This window comes from Mesoplodon bidens (genome assembly GCF_964165515.1).
Source record: "Mesoplodon bidens genome assembly, chromosome: 16".
NCBI classification, from domain to species: Eukaryota; Metazoa; Chordata; class Mammalia; order Artiodactyla; family Ziphiidae; genus Mesoplodon; species Mesoplodon bidens.
In genome coordinates this window covers 75,013,720-75,040,530 of record NC_138173.1, presented here as the reverse complement: position 1 = coordinate 75,040,530, position 26,811 = coordinate 75,013,720, and the positions used below count along the sequence as shown (strand labels likewise).

The 26,811-nt window shown below is 47.6% G+C and overlaps 1 protein-coding gene across 3 annotated transcripts in view; it reads left to right on the top strand.

Annotated features, from left to right (window-relative positions):
- Window positions 1-26,811, top strand: part of TRAPPC9 (trafficking protein particle complex subunit 9) — a 503,630-nt gene that overhangs the window by 93,277 nt on the left and 383,542 nt on the right. For all 3 annotated transcript variants that reach the window (XM_081258084.1, XM_081258086.1, XM_081258085.1), the window contains 2 exons: window positions 15,783-15,909; window positions 23,662-23,807. In XM_081258084.1, the coding sequence (XP_081114210.1) occupies window positions 15,783-15,909; window positions 23,662-23,807 (273 nt within the window). The remainder of the gene's footprint in view (window positions 1-15,782; window positions 15,910-23,661; window positions 23,808-26,811) is intronic.

Below are 26,811 nucleotides of genomic sequence, written 5' to 3'. Positions count from 1 at the left end.
GTCACTATGTAAATTAAGTGGAAAACAAGTATAAAGCACCGTTGATGGGAAGCAGTTGATGTGGCTCAGTGCAGGTTTATCTGATTCAATCAGAGTCTCCTGTTAGGAGAGGCCTGTTTTCTTGGTACATGACAGGGCTTATTCTGTACCTGCTGGTTTGGCAAGATCATTCATCTTTGTGGTGGTAGCACGTGACTCTTTCAACCTTTGTAGTTGGACCATTATGCTGCCTGGATGTATTTGCAGAGTGAAGAAAAGCCACGTTGATTTTTCTTGCTTGTCAGGTGCTTAACTTGCTGGATATCACATTTCAAGATATCTGTGTTTTCTTCTGTATTTTCACATATTGAGGCAATCTGGGTGGGCAGTGCAATGAAATGGAAAAAGCAAAAAGTTTGAGCTCATAGCTCTGAGTATGAATATAATTTAGCCACTTATTACTGGCATGACCCCAGGAGAGTTCACGTGACCATTCCAAGCCTCAAATTCCCTATCTGTAAAATGGGCACAGTGATGCCCACGGAAGTCACTCTGAATGGTGGGAAGAGCACTAGGTGTGAGGACGCCGGACTTGAAATCTCAGCCTGCTCACTGTCAATGTGACCTCAGAAAAGAGATCTGGGGGACTTGCCTGGTGGTCCAGTAGTTAAGACTCTGTGCTCCCAATGCAGGGGGCCTGGGTTCGATCCCTGGTCAGGGAACTAGATCCCACACACAGCAACTAAGACCCAACACAGCTAAATAAATAAATGAATAGCAAAGCCCCAAAAAACCAACACCACTATCTCAGAAAGAAATGATAATTCTTTAATAACTCATTAAAACATTAAAAAAAAAAAGCGAGGTCTGGGATCTTGGCCCCTATGTGTTCTCATCCCTACAGTAGGGCTAAGGGTGGCGTGTTGCTTACTGGGTAAGTGGTACTGTTGAGTGAGACAGTGCAGGGGAAGCCCCTCTTGGACGCCTGGCTTTTATGCTGCTGCCTGTAGGTGCTTTAACTCGCTGCCCAGGGGACCAGCCATCGCCTACTCACTTCCCACCTGATTCTTGCTGTTGGGTTCCTGCACCCACTAGTTTCTTTTGAAGATAGCAGATGAGCATGTAACTCCCACATGTGGCGATGGGTTTTTAGTCTCATCCTAATTGACCTTTCTATCCCTTTCACCTCCATTTCTCTTTCCAGAAAAACTCATCTTTTGGCTTCTTGAGTCTCATCCTGAGCTTCTAGGATTGCTTCTTTTCAAACCCATTTACTAGTTCTTCTTTTCTCACTACCCTTAACCTCTGTGTTCCCCAGAACGTTGTCCTTAGACCCTCTGTTTTTCTTCCGTCACCTCTACACCTCACCTAGGAAATGTTATCTTTGATGATTTTTGTGGTGCTTGGGATTCCATCTTGTTCTCAGGCTACTTTCCTAATCATTGTCCAACAGCTTTTTGGGTCTTTTCATCCTTCTGGGTAGTACCTGCATGCTTCACATTCGACATATCTAAACCACTGTCTTCAGATCAGATGACCCCTGACTTTTCTCGTATCCTGGGTTTGCATCTTGGTCAATGACCCTGTCCCCCACCTGTCACTCCAGAGCCCTTCCTCTTGGTGACAGGCTTGTCTCCCACATCCTCTGCAGCTCCTGTGTCCATTCGGACATCATATCCTTTTTACTCTATGTCATAAATAATACGTAGAGTTAATTAGATTGTGGCATCCTTGATCGTGTCTAAATATCTCTGTACAGGACCTTTTACCATGCCTGGCACATACTATTATTATTTTTTCATTGATATTTAAAAAAATTGTGGTAGGGCTTCCCTGGTGGCGCAGTGGTTGAGAGTCTGCCTGTCGATGCAGGAGACACGGGTTCGTGCCCTGGCCTGGGAAGATCCCACATGCCGCGGAGCGGCTGGGCCCGTGAGCCATGGCTGCTGAGCCTGCGCGTCCGGAGCCTGTGCTCCACAACGGGAGGGGCCACAGCAGTGAGAGGCCCGTGTACCGCAAAAAAAAAAAAAATTGTGGTAAGAAAGACATAAAATTTACCATTCTATTTTTAAGTGTATGGTTCACTGGCATCAGGTGTATTCATAATGTTGTGCAGTCATCACCACTATCCATGTCTGGAACTTTTTAATCATCTCAGACAGTAGCTCTGTACCCACTAAACAGTAACTCTCATCCCTGCTACCAGCCCCTAGTAACGTCTACTTTCTGTCTGTATGGATCTGACTGTTCTAGGTACCTTGTATAAGTAGAATCTATATAGTATTTTTTCTTTTTGTGACTAGCTTATTTCCCTTCGCATAATGTCCTTAAGGTTCATCTATGTTGGCACGCAGATCAGAATGTTCCTCCTTTGTAAGGCTGAGTAATATTCCATTTTATGGATATACCAAATTTTGTTTATTCATCCATTGATGGACACTTGGGCTGCTTCTACCTCTTGGCAATTTTGAATAATGCTGCTATGGACATGGCGTACAAGTATCTGTTTGAATCCCTGCTTTCAATTCTTTTGGGTAGATCCCCAGAAGTGGAATTGCTGGATCCCATGGTAACTCAGTGCTTAACTTTTTGAGCAGCTGCCATACTGTTTTCTGCAATGACTGCTCCATTTTACAGTAGTGCACGAGGGTCCTACAGTTGTCTTCTGCATCACTCCATCATGTTTCTTTTTATGACCAAAAGGGAAAGTAAGTAATGCACAAAGTCATCATTAAGGATGTTTTCTGACTGAATGGAGACAAGTTGTTGAGACGTTAGCATGTTGGGAACCGTTTGCCATGGGTGTCAGAGCATGGGGTTGGGGGACAGGCAAAGCGATCACCTGATCATAGTGGTTGAGGTGCTTCGTGATCATTGCTGCTTAGGAGGCATACAGGCCACCTGTATGTTATGTGCCTTGCCTCTGAACCAGCAAACCAAATATGACAGAGCTGAGCACCAAGTGGAGGCACTGGGAAGTAATGACTGCAGTGATCATCAGGACCTTCCTACATTAATCCCCACCTATTAGAAACTACCCTGATTTCTGTTTTCTATTTGTGAATCAGTGCCTCCCTATTAGTGGCCATCGTACTGTAGAGGAATCTGGATCCAGGCCTAACCTAATCAGGGGAGTATCATTTGCGCATGCTACAGTTTGGCTGGTGAAACAGGAGGACAGGCTTGCTTGGTGCTTTTGAGAAAGACGCTTTCTTGCCTTTTTGAAAAAGCTTCCCAAAGCTCCCCTGGCTTCTCTCTTACACACGCCTTGGACATGCATGAGCAAGCATGTCCTTCCTGGGAGTTGTCGGCAGCCATCTGCGTCCATAAGGAAGAGCTGACACCACTGCAAGTAGGACGGTGAAGGGGAAAGAAACTGGGTCCTTGATGATATCCCTGAGCTTCTGAATCAGGCTGACCCTGAAGCCTGACCTTGTGCTGGACTTAGAGTTCACTGAACAAAGAAATCCCCTTATTGTTTAAGCCAATTTCAGTTACATTTCTATTACTTGCAGTGTAAAAATGTGAAAATTACAGACCTTAATCTTGGTAATGTCAATTAATATGTAAAAATGACTTGGATCTTTAAAATAGCACATAAATTCTATCTATGAGACCCAATTTTAAAAAAATTTTTATTTCAGTTATTAATTTTTGTCCGCGTTGAGTCTTTGTTGCTGCACGTGGGCTTTCTCTAAATGTGGTGAGCGGGGGCTACTCTTCGTTGTGGTGTGTGTGCTTCTCATTGCAGTGGCTTCTCTTGTTGCAGAGCATGGGCTCTAGGCATGCGGGCTTCAGTAGTTGTGGCACGTGGGCTCAGTAGTTGTGGCTTATGGGCTCTAGAGCGCAGGCTCAGTAGCTGTGCCGCACGGACTTAGCTGCTCCACGGCATGTGGGATCTTCCTGGACCAGGGCTCGAACCCGTGTCCCCTGCATTGGCAGGCGGACTCTCAACCACTGCGCCACCAGGGAAGCCCTACCTAGTCATTTTTAAGTTAAATGTTGGATATTTTGTGGAAAACTGCAGGGTTCTTTATGATGTCATCTTCTTTCAAAGAGGATTTCTCTTCTCTTCTGGCAGGTAGCAGGAGGGTGGATGACTTTAGTCTAATCAGGCACCAAACTGGCTTGAGGCTCCTTGCAGCAGTTTTTATAAGGTCTGGGCTTACTCCCCCACTCTTATTGTGCAGCCCATTGTGGGTGGTAACTGAGAAACTGGGAAGTTTCCTGGGGTCCCTTCTCCTTGGTGGGTCCCTAACTCTCACATTTGTCTCTTTAGTTCCATGAGATTGCTGAAAATTTCATGCTGCTTCTTTTATATAATTTGATTTTCTTTTAATTGTTTGTCAGATTTTGGCATTGGGGCTATGCTTGCTATATAACATAGGTTGGAAAGTATTCTGTTCTCTGTTTCCTGAAAGTGTTTGAAAGACTTCTTTATTTCTTTCCTAAATGTTTGATAGAATTAATGAGTGAAGCCATCTGGGATAGAAGTTTTTGTGGGATAGTTCTTTTTTTTTTTTTTTTTTGCGGTACGTGGGCCTCTCACCGCTGTGGCCTCTCCCACTGCAGAGCACAGGCTCCGGATGCACAGGCTCAGTGGCCGTGGCTCACGGGTCCAGCCGCTCCGCGGCATGTGGGATCTTCCTGGACCGGGGCACAAACCTGTGTCCACTGCATCGGCAGGCGGACTCTCAACCACTGCGCCACCAGGGAAGCCCTGTGGTATAGTTCTTGATTACAGATTCAATTTCTTTAATAAATATGGTGTTATTAAGATAGTCAATTTTTTATTGTGTCCTTTTTGGTTATTTTTCCCCTAAGGAACTTGTCTTTTTCATCTCAGGTGTCAAATTTGTTGGCATATGGTCATTTATGACATTCTTTTATTATCCTCTTAATGAATGTAGGATATGCCCCCTTTTTATTCTCCAAAATGGTGATTTATGTTTTTCTCTATTTTTCTTGATCAGCCTTGCTAGGGGTATATAAATTAATCTTTTCAAAGAACCAACTTTTTTTGGGCTTCCCTGGTGGCGCAGTGGTTGAGAGTCCGCCTGCTGATGCAGGGGACACAGGTTCATGCCCCGGTCCGGGAAGATCCCACATGCCGCGGAGCAGCTGGGCCCGTGAGCCATGGCCACTGAGCCTGCGCGTCCGGAGCCTGTGCTCCACAACGGGAGAGGCCACAACAGTGAGAGGCCCGCGTACCGCAAAAAAAAAAAAAAAAAAAAAAAGAAGAACCAACTTTTTGGATGATTTTTGAAAATTGTTTTCTATTTCACTGATTATCTCCTTTCTACTGACTTGGGGTTTAATTTTGTGGTTCGTTTTTTTTTCTTTTTTCGTAGCTTTTACATTGGAGACTTAACTTATTTTGGGCCTTTCTTCTTTTCTAATATCAGCATTTAAAGCTATTAATTTCCCTCTAAGCACTGCTTCAGGCATATCTTACACATTTTGATAAGTTGTATTTTTATTACCATTTAGTTAGAAACATTTGAAAGCATTTCCCTTGTGTTCTTTTGGTCCTACGTGTATGTTGCTTAATTTTCAAGTATTTGGAACTTTGGTAGATGTTCTGTTGTCACTGATTTCTGTTTTAATGATGTGTGGTTAAAGTACATACTGTGTATGATTTCAGTGTATTTAGATTTATTGAGAATTGCTTTATGGCCCAGCATATGGACTATCCTGATGAACTGTCTGTGAGCCCTTGAAAAGAATTTGTATTCTGTAGTTGATGGGTATAGTGTTCTATAAATGCCAATTAGGAGAAGTTGTTTGATGATTTGCTCAAATCATCTACATCTTTATTGATTGTCTGCTACTTTTAATTATTTTATTGGAGGGGTGTTAAAGCCTCTAACTGCAGAAAAATTGGGCATCTTTCTATTCCTTTAGTTCCATCAGGTCTTGCTTCATGTATTTTGAAGTTCTATTATGGAGTACATATATTTTTAGTATTTTTTTAAATTGAAGTATAGTTGATTTACAATGTTGTGTTAGTTTCTGGTGTACAGCAAAGTGATTCAGTTATACAAATATATATTATTTTTCATAGTCTTTTCCATTATGGTTTATTACAAGATATTGAATATAGTTCCCTGTGCTAAACAACCTTGTTGTTTATTTTATATATAGTAGTTTGTATCTGCTAATCCGAAACTCCTAATTTATGCCCCCCCCTTCCCCTTTGGTAACCATGTTTGTTTTCTATGTCTGTGAGTCTGTTTGTTTCATAAATATGTTCATTTGTATCATATTTTAGATTCCACATTTAAGTGATGTCGTATGATATTTGCCTTTCTCTGACTTCACTTAGTATGATAATCTTTAGGTCCATCCACGTTGCTGCAAGTGGCATTATCTCATTCTTTTTTATGGCTGAGCATTTAGTATTATTATACCTTCTTGATGAATTGACTCTCTTTTCCACCGTGAAACGTACCTGTTTATCCCTTTGCTTACATTGAAATCCCCTTTGTCTGATATTCATGTTGCTGCAGTAGATTCATTATGTTTATTTCTTGTGTTTGTGTGTGGTATGTCTTTTTTCCCCATTCTTTTATTTTCCCTGTATCTTCACATTTAAAGAATGTTTCATAAGAGTGCAAAGTCCATGTGGTTAGGTCTTGTTTTTTTTAATCTAAGTTATATGGATGAGTTTAAGTCTACCATCTTGATACTTGTTTTCTGTTTGTCTTTGTTTTCTCCCTGCCTTTATTTAGGAGAAGAAAATATTTTCTGTGTTCTCTTTTGTCTTCTCTATTGACTTTAGAGCCACATCTCTATTTTTTTCTCACTTGCTCTAGAGATTACCGTGTGCATCTCTGACCACAGTCTACCTTCGAATAATGTTACCCTACGTCCCTCTTTGTACTTGGTGTATTAAAGAACAGTGGAGAGTGAGGTGACTAATACTGACCCGTAGAAAACGGCGCTGCCTCTTCTGTCGGCTTCACTGTCGAATCCTTGCCAGTCTAATGTGTGGCTGAGCTGGGGGTAGGCTTTGCTGTGGCTCACTGATAGCTCGTGGCGTTTGGAGGGTGGGGTCAGGATTAGACCTTTTACGGGGCGTGGGCTGTGGGTGCAGGGGAGACTGTGGGGGTCCCCCTGTGCTTACCGCCAGCCTCCAGCTTTCCCACCACAGGCCATTGTTCTCTGCTCTAAGCCAGGTGGCGCGGTTGGTGGGTTTAGGGGGGCTCTCTTTGGTCTCCAGTCCCACCTCTGGCTTTCTGCATTCTGTGTGCTTCCTCTCCACCCTGCCCCAGCTTTCTGTAGGCCACTTTCTTTTTTTTTTTTTTTTTTTTTTTGCTGTATGCGGGCCTCTCACTGTTGTGGCCTCTCCCGTTGCGGAGCACAGGCTCCGGATGCGCAGGCTCAGCGGCCCTGGCTCACGGGCCCAGCCGCTCCGCGGCACGTGGGTTCTTCCCGGACCGGGGCACGAACCCGTGTCCCCTGCATCGGCAGGCGGACTCTCAACCACTGCGCCACCAGGGAAGCCCTGTAGGCCACTTTCTTGCACGCAGTGAATGTCCCTGGTGCCTTGGAGGGATTTCTTTCAGCTCCTCTGTCCTGCTCCAGCCTTTGATGGCCTTGGCCTTGGAGGAAGGGGTCCCTCTCATTCTCCTGCCCCGGGCTCAGCAGGCCTCTCTGCTTTTACTTGGAGAAAATACATCGCACCTCAGTGCACCTCTCAGCTCTCCTGGCTTGCCCAGATTTCTGCGGGCAGCTGCCTTACATCTGGGGAAGGTTCTGAGCACCTCAGGAGGGGGTCTTCCTCTCAGCCCCCAGCCTGCAGGTGCCACACTCTCTGCAAAGGCCCAGGGGAAGGATGAGTGTGTAGACTTGCTTGCTGGCTGGGCTCCTGTGAGTTGGAATCTATTGTCCCCACCATGGGCAGTTGGGAGTAGTTTGTGAAAAGTTCAGCTCTTTTCTCCTTCCCTTCCTCTTTGTCTGACCCCCCATTTCCTCCTACTGCTCTGCCAGGGACCAAAGCAGCTGTGGGTCTTCTCTCCTGGGAAAGGCTAGCCACTTTCCAGAATTTAGTTCGTTTACGTTCCCCTTCCGATGGGTTTTTAAAAGGTCCCTTTTATAACTCACGCAGCTGTTCCCATCGTGTGGCAAGGCCATCTGGTGTCAGTCTTTCCATTTGACCTACCCTCCCTTCTGAGTCACTTTCAGATGGATTTGGCAGCCTTCCGTCCTACAGAGCTGATTGGAAGAAGCCCCAGGGGAACCCGTGCAGCGAGTCCGGGGACCCGGCTCCTCCCGGGCACCTGGCTCCGGGCCCGCTGGCTCGGTGACATGCAGTTCTCTCTGCCCCACGAGGATGCTGCGGGCTCTCCTGGCTGCTCAGCCTCTTGGAGGTGGTTCTCTCCATGCCTAGAATCCACACACACTCCCGGGGGTGAAGTGGATGCCGGAAGGCGGTTCATCTTCATGAGTGTCCCTTCCCTCTGGACTCTCAAATCTTTGTTGCCTTGACAGCTCTCCAGTGCCCCCTCCTCTTCTGTAATACTTTTGTTAGCTCTTTTAGTTCTTGGTGGCAGTGTTGTTTGCTCTGAGCTACTCCAGAAGTGGAAGTTGTCCCAGTGGTATTTGTAATGGAGATTAACCTTTTCACGGGCAGTGAGGTGCTGCTGGATGAACAGGTGTAGTGTTACAGAGATCCCGGATTGTGGGTGATCCCCACCTCCCCAGACTACTAGTTTTGTGGCTTTGAGCTAATCACTTCCTCTTCCTGAAGCTCACTTGTGTCTTAGTAAAATGGCATAACATACACTGATTTGTGAGTGGAGGATCATAGTCTTCACAATCCCTAGTGCACCTTTCCCTTGAAGGGAACTCAGAGTGAGTGCAGGCCTCCCCACTCCATCCCTGGAGAGGTAGAATGATTTACCCGAGGGAGGGCAGGATTGGCCCCGACAACCAGTGGGATCCGTTGGCTTACCTCGCTCTGCTCTCCTTCCTCTCGGGAAGTGCTTCTCTGTGCTCAGTGCTGGAGGTCAGGCCTGGCCTCCCCTGGGTGGGCGGTGGGGGCGTGCCCAGTTCAGCACAGCCTGTGTCTAGGCAGGAAGGTCTAGCTGCCCAATTCTTGGTGTCAGCGAGGAGTTGCACTTTCTAAGAAACCGTGTTGTGGCCTTTAGCATGGTCTGTATGTGGTAGTAATGGTGATATTTTAGCCTCTATCTTTTCTCTTTGTTTTGTTGTCAACTTAGTTTTAGAAACGAGCTGGACAAGAGGGGTCCTGCTTACTGGAACCCTCTGAGAGATCTCAGCATTATGATATGGAAAGATCAATAATATTCTTATGAAAGCAACTCAAAGACTAACTGTGTTTTTTTATTTCTATAAGTGAAGGTGTCAGAATCGATCCTCAAAGTATCATTTCAGACTGTATCAGGCCATACCTGTACTTTTTCCTCTGTATTCTTTTTTTTCCTATTCTTCCCTGTATTCTTTTTTTTTTTCCCCCTCCTCTTCCTATAGTTTTCTTATTTCAGATTTGGAAGAAAAAATGTACTTTTTCTCTTATTTCTATTCTCTACCTGTTTTTAATATCATAACTGACTTAATGTGCACATGGTTGTCTCAGATTATTACTTAGAAGAGATAAGAATAGACAAACTGTAAAATCATGATGTGCTGGTTTTCATGTCAGGGTCAAGTCTTGAAATGGCAAATGGCCTGTGATCAAAAGTTTTGGTGATCATATTTTCTGCTTCTATAAGGAATAATCTAGTTTGGTGTCAACTAGGCGTTTATTAAAAATGTTCTGTTTTCATGATTTCTTCAATTTCTGGGTTGGAAAAAACTCTCAAGTGCATTAGGTGCTCTAGTTGGGCTGAAATAATTTTTGGATGTTGTGATTGGAATTGAATAAGACCTATTGATAAATGTTTGTGTCCCCTGCAAATTCATATATTGAAGTCCTGACTCCCAGTGTGATTGTATTTGGAGGTGACTGGGTTTAGATTAGGTCAAGAGGATGGGACTCTCACCTTGGGATTAGTGGCCTACAAGAAGAGGAGGAGACACAGAGCTCTTTCTCACTCTGAGCCCATGCACCCGAGGAAAGGCCAGGTGAGGACACAGTGAGAAGTGGGTGTCTGAAAACCAGGAATTGAATCCACTGGCACCTTGATGTTGGACTTCCCAGCCTCCAGAACTGTGAGAAGTAAATGTTTATTGTTCAAACTACCATCCATGGTCTTTCGTTATGGCAGCCAGAGTCGACTGAGACAGTTGATCTTTAGTGAAATTAATTAAGGAGTCATCACTTCCCACTGACCAAATCACGTGCTTAGGAGAACGTTCAGATTGATCACAGGCTTCATTCCAGTTTGGCACATGGAACAAAGGTTAGCAGCCACCATGGCCTTGAGCTCTTTTATCTGTTTTGGTAGCTCCGGCTCTCTGTGGTCAGGCCTAATCTGTGGGGATGGGAAGACTTGGTCAGCTGGGATCTAAGTCTCAAATCTGTTCCTCTCTGTGTGACCTCGAGCAAATCATTTCACTTCCTCAAGCTCGTTAAATATTTTTACTATGAAATAATTTCAGACAGAGGTGTAAGGAACAGTAAAATGAATCCACATGTAACAGTCACCCAGATTCGATGGTTATCAAGATCTTTATATATTTACTTCATCTCTTACTTTTTCTATTTGTTGAATTATTTTAAAGAAAATCCCAGAGGCATCATTTCATTTTACACCTTCACTCTTTAGTATGCATTGCTAAAAAAAAAATGGACATTTCCTAATATAACCACAATGTTAATGTTATACCCAAACGTTAATAATTATTTTTGGTAGCATTTAGCACTATTCCACAATCAAATTTCCCAGGTTGTCCCTGAGTTCATTTTTATCACCTTTAAAAGGGAGATAATAATGCCCAAGCTCTCCCTCCAGGACAGGAATTTTGTTGGAGGTTATACCTATTTTGCATGAAAAAATTTTGAAGTTCTGCTGTGTCGCAGGATCCCTTGCCTTGAAGATTTTTTTTTTTTTTTTCGGTACGTGGGCCTCCCACTGTTGTGGCCTCTCTGTTGCGGAGCACAGGCTCCAGACACGCAGGCTCAGCGGCCATGGCTCACGGGCCCAGCCGCTCCGCGGCATGTGGGATCCTCCCGGACCAGGGCACGAACCTGTGTCCCCTGCGTTGGCAGGCGGACTCTCAACCACTGCGCCAGCAGGGAAGCCCTGCCTTGAAGATTTTATACTCTGGAGAGCCTAGTACAAGATTCGGTGCAGAGCACGTGCTCAGGATGTGTAATTGTGGGTAAGGACTGCAAGTATTTCTGCAGCTCTTTGTGCTAAGAACAGTACTGGTCCCTGTGGACGTATTGTAGAAGTGAAAACTGCCTGCAGCAGATCTGAGCTTAGTCTGTCATTTTTTGTCTCTGAGTGTTTCTACATTTCTTCCCTTGGACATGAAGCCTCCTTTTCTGCCCAGCAACCGTGTATTCATCATCTGTTGTCAGTAGTGAAATTTCTACAGCAACTGTCACAAGTCTCTGAGAAGTCCTATGTTCCAGAGAAGGTCCCGCACTGAAGCCCTGTGTAAAATACCAAGATTTGACAGTCAGTGTACCTACCGCAAAGCCAGTACCGTCCTCACCCGCAGCAGCCCTGTCGCCGTTCCCATGCAGGTCCCTGTGCTGCCGCACCATTCAGCCCTTGACGTCCACAGACGTTACCAGCCTTAGCCGATTCCCTCTCGCACCTGCCTCAGACAGCTACTCTGTCAAGTTCTGTTGTGTATGTACAGCTTATAATGACATGTCATTATTCATCCTCTGTCCGTATTTTGGTCATATTTTCCTTATAACATAGCAAAACATCCAAATAACGCACTCATTGTTTTTGCTCTGAGTCCCAGGACCCTTGGCAAAGACCAAATGTTGCCTCTTCTATAAAACCTTCTTTGGCAAAATTACATGTCCCATGTGCTTTTCTCCCAGACTTTGATCCTGCCTCTGTAAAGTCACTGTTAAGGAGCCATAATGTCCCCTTCTGACATTGTGTGCTCTTTCAACTTGGGACACCCCAAAAGTAGAGCCTATCGTGCTTCTGTGTGCCTGGTGCTCAATGCTGTGGGCGCATAGTAGGTGTCTGATGAAAGCTGAGTGGATGAGGGCTTCAATGAGGAAAGTCAGGTAAGGTTAAACAAAGAGGAAGAAAAACAGTAACTTGATGAGTGAAGAAAAAGTGATACGAGTAGTCCTGAGTGGTGGAATGCATCCCATGATTATTTCAGCTGCTTGTTGAAGTAGAAAATACCTGAGAAGAATCACCTCGTGGGGGCCATGGTCCTTAGTATCGACACGTAGCACCCAGAGCTCCTTTGTGGTTCCCACTGCAGTAAGGTGCACAAAGAAAAGGTGAGGAGGTGGTCAGCCTGCACAGCCTGGCTTCTGTTGGTGAATCAGTGGCTGTTTCTCTGCACTGTGTGGACGGAGCATCTGTGTTCATTTTATTATTTTATTTTACTCTTGCCCACAGATTGATTCTGTCCTACCTCTTTGGATAAATGAGGCCAGCCAACTAGCACATAGCTCTTGAACACCTTTTGTCATCTAAATACTCTTGACAAATTAGGGGAAAACCAAAAAAGGTGACAAGATGCTCTCCCTTTAAGGAACTTGTAGTCCAATGACCTTGATTTTTAGCTGTCAGAACTTAAACAAAATTTAAAGAAAAAATCACAGTCTCACCATTTAAAAAATTTGGTAAGTGGACCTGTGTTTTGTCAAGACCTAGAGAGACAAGGAGAATCGGGTGGCGTTGAGTACCCAGCCTCCAGATTCCGATCTCTAAACACTGAAAGGATCCTGCGCTCCTTGGAAAATGGATTCTAGGCCTGAGGCTGGAAATGAGCCAGAAAGATAGCAAGCTGTTGACAATCTTGGGTCTTCTCTAAAGACATAGGAACCAACCTGCAAGGGCTCCCACTGGCCGAAGATGGGACAGTTTGAACATCAAAAAAGAATGTGATGGAAGCCAACTGAAATACCAAATATATAAAAATCCACCAGTGCATAGTGATACTGAGTCATATACGACTTACTGGTCATCATTGGAGGTGGTAGGGACACCAGTTCTCTCTCCAGTAAATGAAGGGAAAGACTCATTTGTCAGCCCTCCCTTCTGTGTCGTCTGTTTCAGGATCACCAAACGGTTGATGAGGGAAAATCCTTTTTAATTAGAGAATTAAAAAATGACCACTTTGTAATCCTTGATAAAAATAGATCTGGGCAACAACGTACAGCAGGTGCTCAAATCCGTCAGGAGAAAGGTTGATGAGAACTTTCTAACGGATGGACCACACTGACAATTGAACATAAGCATTTAACCCTGGAAACCCCACTAAAGTGACAGTGAAGTTGTCAGATAGTGGGAGAGCAGGGAAGAGGCCCCAGAAGGCAGCGGTGCTCTGGGGGTGATGTGATGAGGGCCATGATGATGGGAGAATTAGCTGTAAAGCATCTCATGAGTGATTGTATCCCCACATCTCCTTCTCTGCTATGGAAGCAGGTGGCTGTCCCTCTGCCGTCTCCACAGAAGATTAGTATTTCGCCTCATGGAGTAAAAAGAAAGCATATGTGCTGGAGTCAGGCACAGCTGGAGAGCAGGGCCCTGTTGAAACCGAGGGGAATAAATGCATATGGGGCGTTGACCGCTTCACCTGGCTTCCACAGCCAGTCTTATACGCCACATGGGAAAGTCTTCCAGGGAACAGTGCCCAAAAGAAGAGGCTAAAGCACAGACACGGGAGATTCCCAGAAGAAGATCCTGCAGTGAGGCCCATGGCTGTCTGTGTCCCCGCGTGTCCATCCTGTTCTCTGCAGCCAGCTGAGCAGGACACCCCGGGTACTGTTCCTTCTTGGGTAACTTTGCAGGTGGCATCGGGCATCATTAATAGGTTCATTGCTTTCTTCATTTCAGCAGGGTTTACTGGGAGAGCGTAATTCAGCTTTATGATAAGGTACCTAAACCACGAGCGCTCTACCCAACATTAGGCAAATTAGGTCACTTATATGTTATCAGCGGGAGCCCCTTGGGAGATTTGTCACCTGTAAATTGAAGATGATTTGATTATTTAAAGAATTTTGTTCACGCTGCAAATTAACATTACTGTGTCATATCCAGATTAATTCTGGTTGCTTTTCTGCCCTCCTGCTCTCTAAGGAATGATGCTTAGACACAGAAAAGCCCCGTGGCACAGTTAGCCCGTGACTGTATGTGCCCGAGATCTCGGCATTCTCGGCCTGGACCTTGTTCTGTGTGGTCACGGGTCAGTGGATCCTGCGGCCTCACCGAGCAGCCCTGTAACACTCTCTGTGACGTCCTCGCATTCCCTGCAGGCAGCGGTATGACGGTGGTGACAGTGTCATCGTTCCTCTGAGCTCAGTCTCATGTCCACCAGCCACTGTTTTTAATTGACCCTTAGAAATTCTTTAGGTGGGGGCTTCCCTGGTGGCGCAGTGGTTAAGAGTCCGCCTGCCGATGCAGGCGACATGGGTTCGAGCCCTGGTCCAGGAGGATCCCACATGCTGCGGAGCAACTAAGCCCGTGGGCCACAACTACTGAAGCCCACATGCCTAGAGCCCGTGCTCCACTACAAGAGAAGCCACCGCAATGAGAAGCCCGAGCACCACAACAAAGACAACAGCAACTAGAGAAAAGTCCATGTGCAGCAACGAAGACCCAACGCAGCCAAAAATAAATAAAATTAAAAAAAAAAAAAAGAAATTCTTTAGGTGGGAGGTTAAGGTTGCCCCTCAGGTGGTCACACCACAGATGGGGAAGGACCACGCCATGTACTGGAACCTGGTCTAACTTCACGGCCCGAAGTCCCGCCCCCATGGCTGCCCTGCTCTGTCCCTCTTCTCTCCAGGTCCTCCAGCCTCCCTGCCAGCAGTGACAGGAAACAGGCCAGGAGCGAACCCCCGATTCCTGACTCCTTAATTCTTCCAAACAGTGTGGGAGTGTGGAGATCACAGGCTGAGGGCCAAACACGGGATTTTTGACACGACCTTTAACTTCAGTTGGGCTCGGTTTTCTCGTTTACAAGATGGGCACAGTGATGCCTGCCTTCCTGAGTTACTTCGAGTTTTCCAGCAGGAAGCGCCCTTGAGCTCCGGAGTGTTACAAAGCCCGTGAGCACGCGTCTAGGGTGCGTCATGGGTGATAAGCAAACATTATTCACTATTACCTGCATCCTCTTCTCCTCCCTCCTAGTGAAGGGGGGACAGGGATGGGATGGAGAAAACCAGCCTTATCTCACAAAGCTCTACTTTTGCATAAAAATACTGGTTTGTAATTATTTGCTTAAATATCTGTTATACAGATGGACTGTACACTCCTTGGGGACAGGGCCTGGCATTTTGCTGGGTACCTAGTAATTGCTGGAAAAATATTTATTAAGTAATAAAATATTCTCCAGCCCTGCCTGCCCATTGACCTTCTTGGAATTTGATAAGGATTTATTATCTTGGAAAATGAAATCTCCTAGGAGATGGTAACTTAATTTCCTTTTTATCCACAGGCCCTTAAATGGAGCAGCTGCTAGTGATTATTTAAATAAATTGAATGAAGCTGCTATTTTCTTTTTGTCCCTTTTGGTCACCGCCCCTTTATTTCTCTCAGAAGACTGGACTCACTGGACTGTTAAGGACTTGGGTTAAGAATTTTATTTTTGCTCAAAAAAGTAAAATAGAGCAAAACAACCCCCCCACCCCCACCTTTTCTTTGGGTTAATTAACCTTTATTTTGTTTTTATTTTCTCATCAGAAAAAAAGGACGTGACGCAAAGCCTGGAGAACTATACCTCCAAGTGTCCCGGAACCATGGAGCTCATCACCCTCCCCGATGGCCTCACACTGCCCCCGGTGCCCTTCACCAAACTTCCCATTGTCAGGTAGGACAGGCTGGCTGGGGTGCGGAAGGTGAGCTTTGCTCCCAGCGTCTGTCTTTGGTCTGATCAGGGATGCAGATCTTTAGAAGAGTTCCTGGTTTGGGTTGGCTGTGTATCTGGTCCGTCATCTCGTTAAGTTGCAGCCATTGCCTGTGAAGTGTGTTTTATAGACCAGAGAATCAGGCCAGGGCCATCGGAGAACTGCCATGGTCACGTGCTTGTCTGCCGGCAGAGCCCCGCAAACCCGTGTCTGCCCGGTTCCACGGCTGAGACGTGGCCCTCTGTGCAGTGGAGACCAACCAGGCCTTGTGGCGCTCACACTTACCCGCATCCGGTAGGGCCCACTTTCCTAGACTGTTCACCCCTGCGCACAGGCCTGGGGGAGCGCTAGTTGTAAGAGAGGCTGAGGAAATACATGTTTAGTTCTCCCAGTCTCTGTACTGTAGGTGGGATAGGGAGAAGGGGGTCAGAAATGGTGCTGGGTTAGCCAGCCAGCAGTATCTCTTATGTCTTTCTTCTGTTTCATTTACAGAACTTGATTATACGATACATCTTTGTTCTTTTTGACTGAGGGCTACCTGAAGAGGGCTTTGTCTTTGTAGCCCTTGGGTGCTCGTGTGTGTTGAGTGAATGAACAGGTCTATCCATCAGAATTCTTTGCACAGCAGTTGGCAGGATACCTGACCCAGACTATCTTAGGCAAAAGGGAATTTATGGCACATACACACCTACAAAGTCCAGGAGAGGGATTCAGGCAGGGCTGGAGCCAGGCTTCAGGCCACCTCATCAGAACCTATCTTCTCTCCTCTCTCAGTTGTGCCCTCTGCAGTGAGGCTTTAGTCTCAGGCCCCCGGTGGCATCAGGGGGGCAGCAGCAGCTCCTCATCCTGCAGCGTCCGGGAGAAGAGAGAGGCACCACCTGTGGGAGAAGGACGAAGCTTCTTTCTTTCAGGAGCCTCCACAGGTGCCCTTTGCTCTCCACTGCCTCTGCTGGGATTATGGACTCAGATCTGAGTCCCTGCTCCCAGCCCTGCGTTAGCCATTTCTTCCAAGAGCCCTGGTTCTTTCAATGGAGGATGGAATTTAAGTTAAGATCTGGGCGCTGTGTGTGCTCCTCACTATTGGGGTGTTGCTGCTTGCAGTGGATAGAACTAGGCAATATCTATGTGTATACATACATTACTCACTGCATGTTCATGTCCATGGTTATTTGTGCATCTGTTTCTGTGTATTGGAAACTGTGAGTTCATACTGATACCTCCAGTTCCACCCAACATCTTAGGGGGTCCTTCTAGTTTTCTTCTATCTGTAACTCCCTTCTCAGACTGGGGGAAACCTGTCTCCCATTGGCCTCAGTATGGTTACTCATTCGGTCAGTTCCCCTGCTGGTTACCAGTGGTTATCAGGTTGACCTCCCTCCCCATGGGGAGCTCTGATGGCCATGCTGTGCTGCTGCTCCAGCCCCCCAGGCCCCTCTTGCCCCACTCCAGCCAGCGTGCCCTCTGCCCTGTTGTTGGCTCAGATGCGTACCTGGCTCTGCCCTCCGTAATGGACTCAGGGCTGAATTGCTGGGATGGGAGGGAAAGGGGAAGGAAGCTTCTTTCCCATCTATTCTCATCAATAAATAAGCTTGCCCTTCAGATCTTAGTCTAGCATGAACTGGGCTCACCCTAGAATGGTTTCCAAGTAATTGTGATGCAGGTACACATTTTGCCGTGTTTTCATAAAACATTTGAGGCAGCTCATAGAAATGTTATGTTAAAAATAAAGTCACCACAGTGAAAGGTAAGTAAGGGTCCTACATAGTGGCTGGAGATGGGGAAAAGCATGATTCTGTTAATCATATGTCAATAATTAACTAACAATGGGTATAGGAGGAAATGTGATTGGTTACAAGACTCTCTGTCTCATAAGCAGACACAAACCAGTCACACTGCAGAAATACACCTCTTCACAGTAAGGAGGCTTGTGGAAACCCCTCTTGTGGGTTCTCTTAAAGGGAACATGTTGAATAATGTCCTCAAAAATATCCCTACAAAAATCTGAAGCAGGTTCTCATGGTTGTTTTGTTCATGGCATTCCTCAGTGCAAACTACAGGCTTGATGCCAGAGGGGGTTGGGTACACCCAGCTCTCCCAGAGGACAGAGCAGTGTGGTCCAAACATGCAGCTCTGCTGTGGACTGTGTGTATGTGTCCCCCCCAAATTCATCTGCCAATGACCTAACCCCAGTGGGGTGATATTTGGAGGTGAGGCCTTTGGGGGCTGATTAGGTTTAGATGGGGTCACGAGGATGGGGCCCCCATGATGGGATTAGTGCCCTTATAAGGAGATGAAGGGACCAGAGCTCTTTCTCTTCTCCACATGAGGATACAGTGACCATGTCTGTGAGCCAGGGAGAGGGCCCTCAGCAGAACCCAATCATGCCGACACACTGATCTCAGACTTCAGCCTCCAGACTGTGAGAAATGAGTATTGTTGTTTAAGATGCCTGGACTATGGTATTCTGTTAGAGCAGCCTGAGCTAAGATGAGCACTCTAATACAGCAGTCTGGACTGTCCCAGCCATACGTAGCATAATGGATGGACTGTTTATACATCAAGCACTCCTTCATAAAGGTGATTTCTCGTAAGTCAGCTTTTGGCAAGAGTCAGGCAGCAGAGAATTCAAAGTTATATTCTCAGGAGATAAAAAAAGGGCGATGATAGGTGCTCTGTGATGCTGACGGAGGGTGGCAGACCCATATTACTGGTGTTCAGTCAGGACCTGGAGCAGGGTAGGTGTGGTATGACTTTGTGTGGAATGGTTGTGTTCACACTGCATGTGGGATTGTTGCTCTCTCACACAATCAGTGTTCCTCATCTCTCTCTGGAGAGGGCTGACACAGTACCCATGGACCCGGCCAGTGTTTTTTCGTAGAAAACTAGTCTGGGACTATTTTAATGTTCTAACCAAATGTTTCAGGACCTGTGCCTGGAAAACATGGACTTAATGTTTAAGTCAGTTTAATTCCAAAAAAAAATTCAAGTCAGGCATTGCAAGACACCCCCTTGTAGCTATAAGAAGGGCTTTGAAGACCGAAGCTCCTGAAAAAAGTCCACATTCGTGAGTAAATGATCAGACTTGCTGAATAGACTTGTTAGACATGAGCTAATTTAATGTTAGTGGTGCCTCATATTTATACTTCTGGTTTTGGAAGAGATGAGTGGAGCCTTTTTTTCTGGTGAAGACTTTCCTTGTTTTTGACAATAAAGGCATTTCATCAATTTATAGGAAAATATTTACTTGTTTTGTGTAGCATGGGAGCATGAACTGGGTTCACCCCAAAATTGTGTCAAGTAATCACTATGCAATTTAAAAAAGGGCCAATATAGATCCCTGTTTTAATTCTGTTCTAAAATTCAATTAATCAGATATTTATAGAGTGCCTAAGATGTGCTTGGCTCAATGCTAAGGGCCAGGGACTCAGTGATGGTCAACATGCCAAGATCCCATGTGCCAGGAGGCTGCCAAACCCATATCCATTACTACTGTCCAGAGTTAAAACAGAGGGAAGTTCATGTTACTCCTTACAGAATTCACAAAAACAATAATGTACACAAAAGCCACTAATAATCATTTGATTGTTCACACACTACAAGTTGTAAATTATTAAAGAAGAAATTGGGGTAGAGTTTAGATGTCATTTACAGGAAACCAGTGAGTCTTTAATTTGGGGTGAGGCGGGGGTGGGGTGGGGATGAACTGATTGTTTCTTTGCTGAACTGACCTTGAGCTTCAGCCTGGCAGAGAGCCAGGGTGGATGAGGCTGCTTTAATTGATAAGGATCGAAACCCTCCAGTCTGGATGAGCTTGGAGTCGTTTTGAGTGGCCTGGGTACTTTTGAAACTTTAGCTTTTAAGTTAATTGTATTTGAGGAAGGATTTCAGGTGTTTATTCAAAAAGGGGCTTAGAGGCCACCCTATCAGGGCAGTTTTTCTTGGTTTGTGAAGCAGGGCAAGGCCAGCCTCCCGGATGCTGATCAGGATGCGGCTCTGTGATCTCACCAGGTTCACAGCCACGTCCTGAATCTTCTGTCACACTTGGTGTAATCGCCAGGCCCACAACCTCCTTATGAATTTCTCAAACCTGAGCTTCTCGAAGAAAATGAGAAATGTGTGGTGTCGTTGGGGAGTCCGAGCGGGAAGCCTTGCACTACTGCCCTGGCTGGCGTGGTGGGTCCTCTCCAGCTGTCTCCGTCATGCCTGGACTTGGGACGGTGGGTGACCTTCACGTTGTTCCAAATGTGGAAGGTGTGGCCAGCTTTGGCCATTGCCCATCTGTGCAGAGATATCCAGGAGGTTCTTTTTTTTTTTAAATAAATTTATTTATTTTATTTTATTTTATTTATTTTTGGCTGCATTGGGTCTTTGTTGCTGCACGTGGGCTTTCTCTAGTTGTGGCGAGTGGGGGCTACTCTTTGTTGTGGTGCGCGGGCTTCTCATTGCGGTGGCTTCTCTTGTTGCAGAGCATGGGCTCTAGGCGCGCGGGCTTCAGTAGTTACGGCGCGTGGGCTCAGTAGTTGTGGCGCGCGGGCTCTAGAGTGCAGGCTCAGTACTTGTGGCGCACAGGCTTAGTTGCTCCGTGGCATGTGGGATCTTCCCGGACCAGGACTCGAACCCGTGTCCCCTGCGTTGGCAGGTGGATTCTTTTTTTTTTTTTTTTTTTTTTTGCGGTACGCGGGCCTCTCACTGTTGTGGCCTCTCCCGTTGCGGAGCACAGGCTCCGGACGCTCAGGCTCAGCGGCCATGGCTCATGGGCCCAGCTGCTCCGCGGCATGTGGGATCTTCCCAGACCGGGGCACGAACCTGCGTCCCCTGCATCGGCAGGCGGACTCTCAACCACTGCGCCACCAGGGAAGCCCTGGGAGGTTCTTAGATATGTCTCCCCTGTGAGTAAGGTTGAGGAATTAAAACCAAGAGAGAAAAGTGGAGTTGTTTTTTCCTGTCTCGTTCTTCCCACCAGTGTGTTCTATGTCACTTTCCTAATCAGTGTTCCACCACTGCTTTGCATGGTCCTAATTAGCCACGGTATACTGAGAAGTCAGATTTTAAAATGTCAACTGTTTCCAAGTGGAATCCCTAAAAATAATCCTCGGTTTGGACACTTCATCCCTGGAATTCTTCTTTACTGTTGGCAGCCTCATAAACCAGATATAATATTATTAGTTCCACAGAACTTTATGCTAATGAATTATATTTCCTTTAGGTCAGGTGCCTTGAATGATTGTTTTTCTGGGTACATTTTATAAACAGACATTTGATGCTAGATTTTGAGTTATAAATGAATGCCATGACTGCTTGTCGGGTTACTTTTCTGGCTGACCATGGCCTCAGAATTCCTCTGCATATTTTAATAACCTTTTATGTGATCTGGAATTTCTGTGCTTGTTGGAATTTCTGTGCTTGTGTACATGATTCCTAGAATCACAGATGACATCTCATTTTTAGGTGGCGACGGTGGCACAGAGTAGAATGCTATTTGTGTTGCAAGAAAATGGTATCATTTTACAGATGAGTAAACTTAAAGGCTCGAGTGGACGGTGCTGGTCTAAGGTTCCCAGGCTGCTCTCAGCATCACTGGGACCAACGCTTTGCTCCTTTGTCCCCGTGCGGTGTTGTGATCTTAGCACAGGGACGTGGCTCTCTGTGCCTGTAAACGAGTGTTGTTTTAGGGAGGAAAGAGAAAGGCTTTTGTGCACCTGCTAGGTGACAGGCACTATTACAGGTGCTTGATGCATATTAACTAAGTCCTCAAAGTACCTTGCGAAGGTACGAAGGTCTCTGCTTCAGACCACTTCCCTTCTCTGCCTGAGTTTGGAATCAGCAGAAAGAAACGTCTGTCTCAGGTGGATGGCAGTGGCTCAGGGCTGTCCACCTGTGCCCCAGCCTCTGGCAGAGCCGGATGACAGTATGCTTTTTCGTGGGACAGGCCCTGTTCCGTCCGTGCAGAGAGCAGGACTGAATACGTGCTCTGGGCAGGGCCTGAGCGGTGCGCGCGCTGATTCTCCTTCCAAATTTACCACCTCCCTTGGGAGGAGTGAGGGTGGGCAAGAGCGAGGTTAGGACCACCACCCTAAGGGTGTCCCTCCTCATGGGAACATGGAACCGGGGAAGGGAGGGGTCCTCCTTCTATAGAGCATTATCAGGTGCCGATTATTTTTCCTATTTCGTAAGTGAGAGGGTTGAGGTCAGGGAGATGAAGCCATCTGTGCCCGTTGCCCAGCTGGTAGGTCCTTCAGACTGCAGTCAGGTCTGTGTCTGTTGAAGCTGCTTCTCAGGAGCAGGCGAATCCCCCTGGGTTGGATGTGGTGGGTGTTAGATGCACATCAGATGCGGCATCTCAGCCAGTGTGAGGGCTCGCCCACCCTCGTCCCGGTGCAGCGCAGCTGGTTTTTTCAATGTGCACAAAGGGCTGGGACTTGCGACTGTTAGGGATAAACTGCTTAGCCTTAAATATACGGCTTTGGAAGATTTGGAAGCTGAGGTTGAAATCCAGCTTTTGGGAGTTTATTCATGCAACATTTATCGAGAGCTCTGCATTGAAGTATTGCACCAGTACTGGAGAGGCACATGAGGCCCTGGGTACCCCTGTCTTCGGAAAGCCCACAACTGAACTGCAACAAATAGAAAACAAAGTGAATCTGATCCCATACGAGAAAAGCAGGCCAAAGGGGTTTGCAAGGACAAGTAAGAGTCAGAGAAAGTGTGCAGATACAACCCTTGGTTTGAAGGGCTTTGGTGTGCAACCACCGTCTGCTTCCTTGCATCGTTGTGGGCATAGGTGGGAGTCACACGCATGACCCTCACTCTCCCGGGGCCAGGCTCGGGGAGCTGTCAGTGACGGTTGAGTGTGGTGGGGTTGCCTGTGTGCCGGGCAGGGTTGCCCTAGATGGCTGAGAGTCCTTCAGCTGAGAAAGGCGTGATTTTGTGGATTCCGTGAGGGGTCTCTATAGGGTATATATATATAGTCAGTATAGGTTAGCCTGTGCTGTGGCAGAGAAATTATCCCTAAAATCTCAGAAAAATTAGCCCTCACTACAACCCAGATTTAAGTCCCACTCACATGGAGTCTGATACCATTTGGGCAGTGAGTTCTCCAGGGTGGCTGACCTCCCTGAGGTTACTCAGTGACCCAGGCCGCATCCATCTGCGGCCTTACAGAGGCAGGGAGAGAGCTGGAGGCCGGCGCACCGCTTCAAGTGGTTTGTCTTCCTCGAGGGACGTGCGCTGCTTCCCTTTGCCACCCTCCGGCCTTACCTTCTGCAAAGGGGCTGCAGATGGGGAGGGAGGAGCAGAAAGGGTCCCGCCCACCTTCCAGCCCTTCCCCCACCCGTCCCTTCAGCCTCAGGCCTTGGGGCTTTCCAGACCCGGACCCCTGTCTTGCCCAGCTGCTCCCAAGGGAGGTCTCAGGTGCTGGGGTTGAAGGGTGTATTGTCTCCTGCTGTCACCACCTTCCAGTGGCCCCTCTGGCCCCAGCTCAGTGGCCCAGGGGCACGGCTGCTGCCCGGCCGTGGACGTCTTCTCTCCCTGGGATGGTCTGGAGGGGTCGTGTGCAGCCTTCTTCTGCTTTGTCCTGCGAAATTGAGTACTTTTCCTCCCCTCAGTTTATCTGCTGCTTGATTTACTGTCGTTCTAACATCTGATATCTGGTCGTATTTACGCTGAACCCAAGCGAACAGGCAGCTGACGTATTTTTGTTCCCTTTGGAACCACAGGCGTGTGAAACTGTTGAACCTTCCCGCCAGCCTCCGGCCACAGAAAATGAAAAGCTTGCTGGGCCAGAGCATGTCGACCAAGAGCCCCTTCATCTACTCACCGATCATCGCACACAACCGTGGGGAAGAGCGGAGCAGGAAAATAGGTAGGCCGCCCATGCTGGCTTTCTGGCTGTGCTCTGCTGCCCAGCTCCTGGTGGCTCTTCTAGGTTTTAAAGCATGAGCCTTGATTGCAGTTCATTCGTGCATGTGTGTATATACCCTCATACAGGTCTATTCAGTTTGCTACCTTAGCCAGGCCATTGCCTATAGACCTGACTTTTTGATATCTATTTCATAAAAGGCAATTTTTGTGGAAGTTCTGGAAACCAGAAGACCTCTGTTATCTGAGACTTATGTAGACTACAGAAGAGAGGTACTAGGAGATTTGGGTGATTTCCCAAGGCCTGGAGTAACTTCTGAATCATCAAAGGAGATTAAAGGTGACTTATGTTCAGGACTGACCGGGGCATAAGGACATCATAGCATTTTCCCTTTTGAACGCTGGCAGCGCTTGTTTTGTAGTGCACTAGCGATCACCACTTCCGAGATGCCTGGTGACTCAGCAGGGAGAGATGAGATGGTCTCGGGGTGGACCGGGAGCGGAACACGCATTCCTGAGAATCTCCAGTGTGCTCTTCTGTGTGCTCGGCTCCCCGGCCATGTCCCAGCCCACGGCCACTCCTTTCCTTCCTCACCACGGACCCCAGGGCTCCTTCCGTGTCCTTCCCAAAGCCTGGCCGTGCTGCAGGCCTCATTCCTGGCCAGATTTCCCCTCCTCGGGCCCCTCGCATTTTGAGATCGTGGTGCCTGCAAGTCGCAGTGACAGAGCTAAAGGACTGAGAGGCCCGTCACTGGTTGGAGTCTCAGTAGACGTCGTGCGAAGCTTTTGCCAGTCAGTGCTCGCTTCTCCTCTGTCTGCTTTTTTCCTCCTTTGACTTCTTACCCCTGATGTAGGCGAAGGCGTCCTGACTTCATGAGGCCCTTCTTCCCGGGATGCACGTGTCCTGTCACACCCCGTAGCCGGGCGGCGGGCTCTCCCGACAGCGCCAGCCACGCTCTTTCTGCCTTCCCTGCTCACCTCCCACCTTTCCACTCGTGCCCCTCGGCTCCAGCCACACGGCCGCTTTCTGTTCTTTGGACGTGCTGTCTTGTTCCAGTCTCAGGGCTCTGCTCGCTGCGCCTCTGCCTAGAGCTCACCCCCTGCCCACCTCGCTCACTCTGCGGGCCCCGCTCAGAGAGGCCGCCTCTGACCCGCACCTCACGGCCGCTTCTCCCCACTCTCCCGTCACTGCCGGTTGCCCTTCACAGCACCTAGATGCGTCCCTCTGTTTATGTTCCCGTCCTCCCCGTCTCCCTGCTGCTAGAACAGTGTGGAGTGAATGAAGGAGTGGGGTGGATGGTGTGACCCCATTTTACAGACAAGGAAGCTGAGATTCAGGATGGGTAACTGACTCCACGGCAGAGCCTTTGCCCCGTACCGTGGAGCTCAAGGCCAAGCACGACGCACATCCCATAACCTTGGTGGAGATTCGTTACATTCACACCAGCAGGAGAGTTTCTTGGAGTCTATAAAGATCTCATAAAAAACCTCATTCACAAGTATTAAACCACCTGCACACCTTGAAAAATGAGTGTTTCTAAGCTGTTCCCTAAGACAGAGGGCATAGTGAGGGTAGGAGTGCTAAAACGGCCCTGTGCTCTCTGGTGATGCGCAGCATTTCTTTGATTCAAGTTGTGCTTTGTAAAATGCTGTCACGTTTTAACTCAGTTAGTTTTGCTAGTATTTTTGGAGGAAGTAATTTTGACCTCCCTTTTCCAGATGAAGAAACAAACTCAGAGAAATGAGAAACTCCCCGTTTTTCAGATCGAGTGTGCTGTTCCAACCAGGGCCCTCCAGCTTTCCCTCATGTGTGCAGCCCGCCTGGCATGGGCCTAAGTCAATGATAACACACAGCTGCCCACCTCCCCCATCCTCCAGGTCAGCTTCGACAGCAAGGCAGTAATACCCGGGAAGTTGAATATCCTAGCGCTCTGAAACTAGGTCCGCCGGGAGCAGCACCTGGGACTCACCTGTTGAGTTTGGGGAGATCATAGGCATGGGACGAGCTGAGACTTCGGAAGGCCTCCTGGAGGCTCAGGAAGCAGAGCTGGCTCTGAGGAGCAGGCGGGCTTCTAAGGTGTGGCTCGGAGGGCTCTAGTTAAAACAAGAAAATAAAGGAGGAAATGTGGGGTGAGGCCTTTTAAAAATAGCATCTGATTGTAAATTCTGGTACATTTCTGAAAGCAGGAGCCCTAAGTGTATAGCATGCTACAGCCTCCATGTGCGTGCATGCGCGCGTGCATGTATGCGCGCGTGTGCACGTGCGTGTCTCTTGGTTCAGTCCTTCATTGGTTCATTGGTTCCTTCTTTCATCCATCAGTAAACTCCCCCTGAGTTTCCCTGTGTGTCAGGCATGTGGCAGCCCAGCCCTGTGGGTGCTAACGGTGAGAAGTGCAGGCGTGGTCCCTGCTGTCGTGAGGTGTACGTAGACGTTAGAGGGAAGTGACAGGTAGTAACTAAATATATTTAAAACGACAGGACTTTGAACTTTCTCTGATAGTGTTTGAACGTTTTCCATTTGCGTCCTGGGAAGTGATTTTGCTCTTTTGTTCTCGCATCCGTCACGTGGGCGTGGCTGCCCCTATCACTTATCAGGCGTTGTAAGGGGTGAAAGACCTCAGTGTACACAGGTGCATATCGGAGGTCAGGTACTGCCTCTCAGTCCTCTGACCCCTACCCGCCATTCCCCCTGTGCTGCTTGGGCCGAACATTTCCCTGACTTCCCTGCCAGCCGGCTGCCATTCGGGTCTCCCCGGTTGGGGTGAAGGTGCAGGAGGGCAGGGGCCATTCCGCTCCTGGGGGTCTCCTGGGTGGTGGCGGCAGCGCTGGTGCAGGGTGACCACAGCTGTGGCAGCCTGGGCTGCGGTGGTGGCAGCGGCAGGGGCTGCGGCTCCCTCTCCACGGTCCAGCAAAGGACGAGCAGTAAATGTCCATGAAAACGAACGAGTGACCAGCTGCGGCTGTTTCCTGGTTGTCAGGGGGGCAGGCCCGCCCCCCGCAAGCACTCT